This window comes from Apis dorsata, unplaced genomic scaffold, assembly GCF_000469605.1.
Source record: "Apis dorsata unplaced genomic scaffold, Apis dorsata 1.3 scaffold_739, whole genome shotgun sequence".
NCBI classification, from domain to species: domain Eukaryota; kingdom Metazoa; phylum Arthropoda; class Insecta; order Hymenoptera; family Apidae; genus Apis; species Apis dorsata.
Window position 1 is genome coordinate 121,574 of NW_006263900.1, and position 8,369 is coordinate 129,942.

The 8,369-nt window shown below is 23.0% G+C and overlaps 3 protein-coding genes and 1 long non-coding RNA gene across 9 annotated transcripts in view; 2 read left to right on the forward strand and 2 right to left on the reverse strand.

The window, feature by feature from the left end:
• LOC102681702 (rho guanine nucleotide exchange factor 7) overlaps positions 1-1,456 on the forward strand; it is a 5,751-nt gene extending 4,295 nt beyond the window's left edge. For 2 of the 3 annotated variants that reach the window (XM_031513780.1, XM_031513781.1), the window contains exons 9-12: positions 322-589; positions 678-779; positions 866-950; positions 1,068-1,456. In XM_031513780.1, the coding sequence (XP_031369640.1) occupies positions 322-589; positions 678-779; positions 866-950; positions 1,068-1,230 (618 nt within the window). In that variant the 3' untranslated portion in view covers positions 1,231-1,456. Of the gene's footprint in view, positions 1-321; positions 590-677; positions 784-865; positions 951-1,067 lie in introns of all 3 variants that reach the window. The other variant, XR_004151475.1, reaches the window with a different exon arrangement.
• On the reverse strand, positions 1,202-3,645 carry LOC102681432 (mediator of RNA polymerase II transcription subunit 11). Of its 4 annotated transcripts, none has more exons than XR_004151477.1 (6): positions 3,159-3,645; positions 2,867-3,044; positions 2,478-2,774; positions 2,176-2,229; positions 1,961-2,088; positions 1,503-1,686 (listed from the first exon to the last, which is right to left on the reverse strand). XR_004151477.1 is itself a non-coding variant. In XM_006622671.2 (4 exons), exons 2-4 carry the CDS (start codon positions 2,034-2,036, stop codon positions 1,565-1,567), a joined length of 339 nt encoding a protein of 112 aa, XP_006622734.1. In that variant the 5' UTR covers positions 2,037-2,088; positions 2,176-2,245; the 3' UTR covers positions 1,202-1,564. The 4 variants fall into 4 exon arrangements, 1 of the variants encoding a protein (XP_006622734.1); XR_004151478.1 differs by lacking the exon at positions 1,503-1,686 and adding an exon at positions 1,781-1,908; XR_004151476.1 differs by having other exon boundaries at positions 2,176-2,774.
• Positions 3,437-8,369, forward strand: part of LOC116186464 — a 5,315-nt gene continuing 382 nt past the window's right edge. The window contains exons 1-2 of the long non-coding RNA XR_004151479.1: positions 3,437-3,448; positions 7,742-7,884. This is a non-coding gene — a long non-coding RNA (uncharacterized LOC116186464). The remainder of the gene's footprint in view (positions 3,449-7,741; positions 7,885-8,369) is intronic.
• LOC102681220 (vanin-like protein 1) overlaps positions 4,626-8,369 on the reverse strand; it is a 4,483-nt gene continuing 739 nt past the window's right edge. Inside the window, exons 2-8 of the mRNA XM_006622668.2 lie at positions 7,749-7,840; positions 6,854-6,994; positions 6,337-6,483; positions 6,091-6,251; positions 5,816-6,030; positions 5,623-5,727; positions 4,626-5,524 (exon numbers count right to left, since the gene is read on the reverse strand). Of these exons, the coding sequence (XP_006622731.1) occupies positions 4,809-5,524; positions 5,623-5,727; positions 5,816-6,030; positions 6,091-6,251; positions 6,337-6,483; positions 6,854-6,994; positions 7,749-7,826 (1,563 nt within the window). The 5' untranslated portion in view covers positions 7,827-7,840 and the 3' untranslated portion in view covers positions 4,626-4,808. The remainder of the gene's footprint in view (positions 5,525-5,622; positions 5,728-5,815; positions 6,031-6,090; positions 6,252-6,336; positions 6,484-6,853; positions 6,995-7,748; positions 7,841-8,369) is intronic.

Genomic DNA, 8,369 nt, shown 5'->3' on the forward strand with positions numbered 1-8,369 from the left:
ACACAAGCATATGTTTTTTTTTTACAGCCATGTTGTATGAAGTAAATTTTAGTTTTACTAACGTCTGTATGCATTTTATAAAATAATTGAAAAATAAGATTATAATTAATATTAAATTAAGCAAGATTAACTTGCATATGTTGTTGGTTTATTTCTAATTTCTTTATTATTTATTTAAAATATGTGATTAATAGAATATGTTTCGTAATTAATTTTGTTCTAATTATAATAATAATTATAATAAGTTATTATAATAATTATAATTATAATTATGATAAGTTATTGAATTATTATTTTGCATTTCTTTTTTCATTTTACTAGATTTGCAGCCAACAAAATGGGAAACAACAACAACAGCAACAACAACAGCAGCATCAGCAGCAGCAACAACAACAACAACAACATCATCATCATCATCATCATCATCATCATCATCATCATCACAGATCAATCATGGAATATTGTTCCACCTTAGGAATTAGAACACCTTGGAGTATTGCTTCATTACGACCAGCACCTCCTTCCTATACTTTTAAAATATTTAATAAAACTGACATCAATTTGGATTTATCTTCACCACGCTTATGTAGTAGGGATATAAACATAGAAAATTAAATTAAACAAAATATATATATATATATATCAATATAGAGAATAATCAATTTTTTCTATTACAGATGAAAGACAATTTGAAGAAGATGCAATTATATTAAAAGTGATTGAGGCATACTGTCTTTCTGTAAATGCTAGATTCACTATGCATTCTGGAGAATCAACTTGTAGGTTGTGAATTAAATTTTTCTGTTTTTAAAATATTTAAATCTATATATTAATGTTTACATCTCGAATTTTATTCACATTTTAGCAATGTTGGAATATGATTCACATAAAATGCAAGAAAAAGTTTCCTTAATGAATAATTGTAAAAATTGGGATTTTTGTACTAATCGGTAAATTAATATTTCTTTAATTTTGAAAAATTATTATATACAATATATTACAAATCAAAATATATATATTTATATTATTAAAAATTTAAATCTAATATATATATTCATTTCAAATAGGATATTATCAGAAACAGTTAGGACATTGAAAAATCAAATGACAGATTTACAATCACAAATGTCATTATTGACAAAACAATTAGATGAAGAAAGGCGATCAAGACTTTTTTTAGCTGCTACAATAAAGCGTAGTATTGGTATAATGGACAGATCGGTATCTTAAATACTTATTTATTGATGTTTATTTTTATTATGTTTATATTTTTTAATGTGACATAATAGGAATGTTTTTTCTATAAAATGTTTGTAACTTTATTATTTGTAAGAAAAAATATAGACATAAATAATTGAACTATTTGATATAATGCAATTTTTGAAATTTTCATTCATTGTATAGATATATATGTTTTCATGAAAATTACAAATATATTTGTTATGAATGAATTAAATGCTTTATATAATTTATACATGTATATATAAAAATTGAAAATTTTTAATTGAAACATTTATGATTGATATATTGAAAATAATGAATTGAGAAAGATGATTAGATGTGTTCATCTTGATTTGTTTTTGATACGTTCTAATTCATTTACTCTGCTTCGTGCATGTTCTAACCTATGCCATGCCATTTGTAATACTTTTTGACTGGCATATCCAGAACCTTCATGTGGTTGTCCTGAGGAGAAGATAAATTTTAAAAAATGAGATTAAGTGGTGATTAAAACATTGTTTACCTGTAGAAACTTGAGTCAAATAATTAATTTGTTCGCTTAATTTAGATTCCACATGTCCTAGTGTCTTCAAAAATTGTTGAGTTTGTGCTTCAGCTTGTTTTAAACTAGATTTTTCTTTACTAAGCTCTACGAAAGCTTGTCCTATAATTTATATATAAATTATACTTTATTTACACGAAAAAAATATATATAAAAAAATAAAGATTTGTTGATTACCTGCACTTTGCAAACACACTATAATATCTTTTTCAATTGTTTCAAGAATCTGTATTCTTTCCATTGGTGGTGTCATTTTGACTCAATTTTTAAATTTTATAGTATGATGAATTAGTATCACGTTTGATCTAAATAAAAATATAGAATATAGAAAAGTAAATAAAAAAGAAAAAATAAAAAATCAAGTCATATAACATATAAAGTAAAATACTAACCAACAATCGAAAATTATCAAACATAAAATGGTCGAAGTGTGGCTTTAGCGCCATCTATATATTTTTATTTATTTATATATTTTTTTAAACAAGATAACGAAGATAATAATAGATAATAATTAACAGATATTGCGATGATATTAATAATTAATAATATTAATAATAATATGTAAAAAAATATAGAAATAATAAGAAAAGAAAAGAAATAGTTTCATTTTTATAGAAATAAATAATAAAGATTAATATTATATTAAATAGAATAAAAAAAAGTAATTAATAGAACAGTGATAAATATCAAGTACGGTAATTAGCCAACAAGAATAGTATCATCGGTGAGAAATTTATATTCAGGTATTTCTAAGTTGGTAGGTGCTGGTCCTCTACGTATACGTCCAGCTGCATCAAAGTGAGATGCATGACATGGACAATAAAATCCACCACGTATTATACCGGCATTAGGAATTGGCACACAACCAAGATGCGTGCAAATTCCAATGACAATTAACCATTCAGGTCGTTTAGCTCTTTCATTATCGCTTTCAGGATCTCTTAATTCCGCAATGTTTACTAATCTTTCTTGGTCTATAATGGATTGGGAGCTAAAATTTTTTCGAATATTAGTTTGAACTGAAAACTGAAATTAAAATAAAAATAAATAATTAAAAAATAATCTTTATACATGATTCCTTACCGATGATAAACGAAAATTGGCTTTCCTTGCCATTTAAATATTGATACTTTTCCTACCGGTATATCTCGTAAACTAATTTCAATTTGTGCTTCTGCTAAAATACCTCGTGATGGGGCAAGAAAAAATATGTAATGTAATATGTGAGATTTTAATCCATAAAGTGCTGCGACACCTGCCACTAATTGTAAAAATATTATGTTAATTATCTTTTTCTATTATTCTTTTGGCAATGAAAACGATTTTTTTGTTTCATTATGTTTTTCATTAAACCGAAATATTTATGAAAACATACCAAAAGATGCAGCATAATTTGCTGTTCTTCGTTCATCAGTACTTCGTTTAGCCGATATATTTGAATTAAGAAGAGATTTTCGACGATATTCTTGAAAGTCTGGTTTTGGTAAATCAGTATGTGCATATCGATATTTTAAATAAAATGTCAATACACTCGCGTTTAAGCAGTTTTCAATTGGAAATCGAGAAAAAATCGATAGAAAAGATAACGACATTTGTGTTTAGTTTTCTATTAATCATTACCTATTAACATGTAAATAATTTGTTTTCAATTCCGTTTTGTTTAGTGTTTTGTTATGTTTTCATGTTGTGATTCATATTTGTTTTTTGAAATAATCGAGAGTGTAACTACATCACAAAAAGAAAAGAAATTGAAAGAAAAAAAAAAGAGAAGGAAGAAAAAAATAATGAAGAGTTTGTAAATATGTAGCACTATTTGTGGTTAATAACAAATCCTTTGGAAAAAATACTATTTGATTGGTTGATTTTAACGTTCCTAACATTCAAAAATAGGAATTGTGCATATTAGTCACATCTACAATTAAATAAAATAAGACCGTATATTATGTATCGTCGAAGAAAGTCATCTTTCGTTTCTTCAAGAACGAATTTTTCGTTTCTTTTTTTTGTCACTACATTTTATCTAGAAAGTTAATTTTGTAATTGGATAAAAAAAAATTAGAATGATTCTTAAAAAATTTTTTTTTCAGATGAAATTACATTTTATAATATTGAAGCTGTAAATAGTCATAATATGCATTTCTAGTCTGCAGTAAATCCTAAGTATATGTAATTTTAAGATTGTTAAACATTGAATGTATAATGTAATATTATAAATGATTATTATAAATATTACACTTTTTAGATACAATACTTAATAATAATTTTCATACAAATTTTTTAATTAATTGTTTAATATTGTCGATATTATTAGAAGATATTTCATTAATATTAGATTTGAATATATGATTTCAACAAGATAATGTATTATTATATATGCTTGTTTATATGCTTGTTTGCAGTATAATATTTCATATCTGGATAGATGGATAGAAAGAGAAAATCAGAATCTTTTTATGATCTCCTGATATTATTTTTACAACTTTTTTTTCAATAAGACTTTAAAGAAAGTTTTTTTTAACAAAACACAATATATGACATGAAGAAAAATATTCAAAAAACTTGTGCTTTTTTAATATATTAAATACTTAAGAATTAATGAATTTTGAATACATATTACAATAAATTTTTTTTCAATAAATTATAGTTGTTTTATTATTTGCATTTATTACACATATTTTTATTTTTCATATTAAGATTATGTAAAGATCATAATCATAAGTAGTTAGATTCAACTATCACATTATAACAATATATTGATATAACATATAATTTTATTTAAAAAAACTAATTAATTAAAAATTCAGAAAAATATGATTTAAAAGAAAAATCTTTTTTATCTTTGTGACCAAACAATTCATCTCTCTGCTATTTTTATATCATTACAAATAATCATTTTGTAACAAAGTTGAAACACATTATATATAATACATATCTTTATAACATTACGTAATATTTTTATTAAAACATTACTTTAAGAAGAAAAAATTTCAAACAAAAAAATAATAAATTTAACTATTAAAATTAGTTATTTATCTTTTTCAAAATCTCTAGCATATATACCAAAAGTAACGAGATTTTTTGTTGGTTCGTTTAAAACAATAGTTAGATTTGTTTGTTTCCCATATGTATGCTCAATATATGACCATTGTTCGAAAGGAAGGAGCGAGGAATTGAGTATACTAGGCATTACCAAAATTTTTGGATAATCATTAAAACGTGCCGTAATGCTTAAAGGAAAAAAGGTAATATTGGATTGACCAATAAAACCACAAGAGCGAATTGAATCATTGGAACATTGAATCAAAGCACACAGACGAACACCAGCTTCTACTTCCTTACCATATAATCGAACATTATTAAAAACTACTGCACGATAATGGATCGATGATAAATTATTAATAGTATCAATACGAGCTTCAAAATCACAACAAAAATTACGATAACAAATACTTTGAATTATCGAGCTATTGAATAAAACAGATTCGAATGATGTAACATTATCATGTAATAATTTTATCGAATTGAGAATATTTGTTTTCTTTGGCTTGTCGTAAAAATCGAATGTTTCATAGCGTGTAATATATTTTTTCATTCTTTGATTTTCCTTTTTCTCTTTTCTTAATTTTTGTACTATTTGTCTCTCTTCAATTTCTCTGGATTTAGTTGATTTTGGAACTTGAGATATTAAAAGTCGATATTTGGGATTACTAAACATAGTAGCGTTGATTAATCCATTACGACCTAAAAAAATATCAAAAAATTATTTGCATCGAAAATAATAGTGATAAAAAATTGTTTCTTATAAATGAAAAAGTAACATTAATATATAACATTATTACCTAAATAAATACCACTTCCCAAAGTTCCTATATTCGGTTGATGATATCCAGCCGCGAGTAAATTTACGTTCTCAGCAAAGGACCATCCGAATTGAATTTGTATGGCTGAAAAAAAATATTACAAATGAAAAATAATATTTAATCATTTTTAAAATAAAATAAAATAAAATGCAGAGTGAAAAAATAAAAATACCAGTTAAAAATGGTACTTCCGAAAACCAGGCAGTGGTAAATATAATATTTGAAATTCCTAATGTTCTTGTTAAATTTAAAGCCGGTACTGAAAATAATATATCAAAACATATAAAGGTACCAAATTTCACTCCAAAATCAGTATCAAAAGTTACAATTTCTGGTATCTTGGTTTTATCGAATTGTTTTTCCATATAAAGATTTACTTTGCGATATCTGTATATGAAGATAAAAAATAAAGAAATTGTTATAAAATTAATTTTGAAATATAATTACCTAGCAATTATCTTTCCCATTCGATCAAACGCGACATTGGTGTTATGATAATGCCATGTAAAATTCGAAGAACATTCATCATTATTAAGTCGTTTTTCAGCGATGTTTATTACTACGTAAATACGATTCTGTTTTGCAGCACATGATAATCTTTTTAATGTCTATGAATATAAACATTAAATAAAGAAAAATAAAAATTAAGACGAAAACGATTGTTTGTTAAATATGAATATATAAAGTATTTACTTCGCCGACATCAATACTTGTATTTGTACAAGGAACATAATTATCATGAATGGAAGGAACTAATGTTGTCCAGGAATCCATATGTGATCTATTAGGCATATAAAGTGATGTCAATCCATCTTCCGGAAAAACGATAATATCAGCATTCTGTAAAATTTTTTATCAGAATGTTACAAAAGCAAATTATATTGTACCCTGCAACTTAACAAGTACTTATTTAAAACTATAGTACATAGAATTCGGGAAGATCAGTTGTGCAATGGTAAAAACTCGAGAATGTGATAATTTCGAATATGTATCAAAATCCTTTCTAAATTTTCTCAATGCAAAATTTAATGCTTTGTTATTGAAAACAATATGATATCTAAGAATAAAAATAATATATTAATTGACAAAATATTAACATAGATGCAGAATCTTGAAAAAAAAAATATAGGACAAAAAAGCATTAAAAAAGCAAACTGTTCGAAAGTATAACAGATAATAATATAATAAATTAATAATCAATTGAGCTTACCTGTTTACTTGCTTTTTCAATATATTCGATATATGCATCTGTATTCTTTGACAATGTTAATGGACCATTATCTTTAACATAAGTTGGTGTAAATTCTACTACAGCTGCAGTATAGTAATCCGTTGAGTTCTGTATAGTCATCTTTTTCATATATATAGAATGTTAATGTATTTATATTTGTAGAGGATTAATGTATTTATTTTTAGAGAATTCTTATTTTAAAGGTTATAAAACAAATACAAAAATTGATAAAGAAAAATATTTTGAAATTTATTTATTAAGTTATAATTAATCATAACTTAATAAATAATTAATTATAACTTTATTAATTAGATTGTTTTAAAATTAGAATAAGATGGAAATAAATTGAAACAATTTATCTCTATCATATTATTGTTTTGCTTCTATTGTTATCTCCATCTCGTTTCTAACGCAAATTGCTTATAACTTAATAAATAAGCCTAAACCATTTTATCATTTATAATTAATTTATTATTTATTTATCATATATTAATTTTTGTATTTGTTCTCTAAAATCAACAGAAATATGTTATGAATATATTAACACTCTATATATGAATAATTTATTTATTATATGAATTAACTTATTTTTCAAATAATATACATAATATAATAAATATTTATATTATTATATAGCTATATAATTAGATTACAAATATTTATGCATTTATAAAATTTAAATGTACAAAAGTTAATAAAATGTATATGATATGCAAAGAAACACAAAATATTCAAATATGAATTATGATATTTGATAAAAAAATGTTTAATTTAATTCTTAATTAATTTAAATTTTTTTCTGTCATGTTCATAAAAATTTTATTTTGTGTAATCATTTTACAATTTATTTATCATATAAAAATTTAGATTTTACCTGATATGAAAATTGCACGAGAATTAATAATAATCCGAATTCGTCCAATTTTCCACGCATGTTGTTTGATCTTTTCATTGTTTTTAATAAATCTAAAAAGGAAAATTTTAAATAAAATTATAATAGAATATTTAAAGTATAAAAAAAATATATATAAATATATATGTTATAATATTTATGTAAGTCAATTTTCATTTCTTATTTTAATATATTAAAATTTAGAGTCTTTTTTAGAACTTTAAATTTTTAAATTGTTTAAATTTTTAAATTGTTTTAAATTGTTTTTAATTTTCCATTCATAAATATTTTTTATTACTATAATATACTTATTTCTTTTTTGCATATAACATGATCTGTAAATATATTATATTATGGATATTTGTGAAACATCTTTGAAGAGTTTTAAAATCAAAATAAACATAAAAGTTGGAAAAATGTATAGAAATATTAGTTTATTAAGTTCAAATATTACTAAAGATGTTTATATAAAATAAAATTTTTATGAATTAAAAATGGAGTTTAAATAGAAATTTATTTTATTTTTAAAATATCATAATGCGTACTATATTTTGAATACTTTTTACTTTTTTTAGATTTAATTATTTATTTAATTTTTTCTAT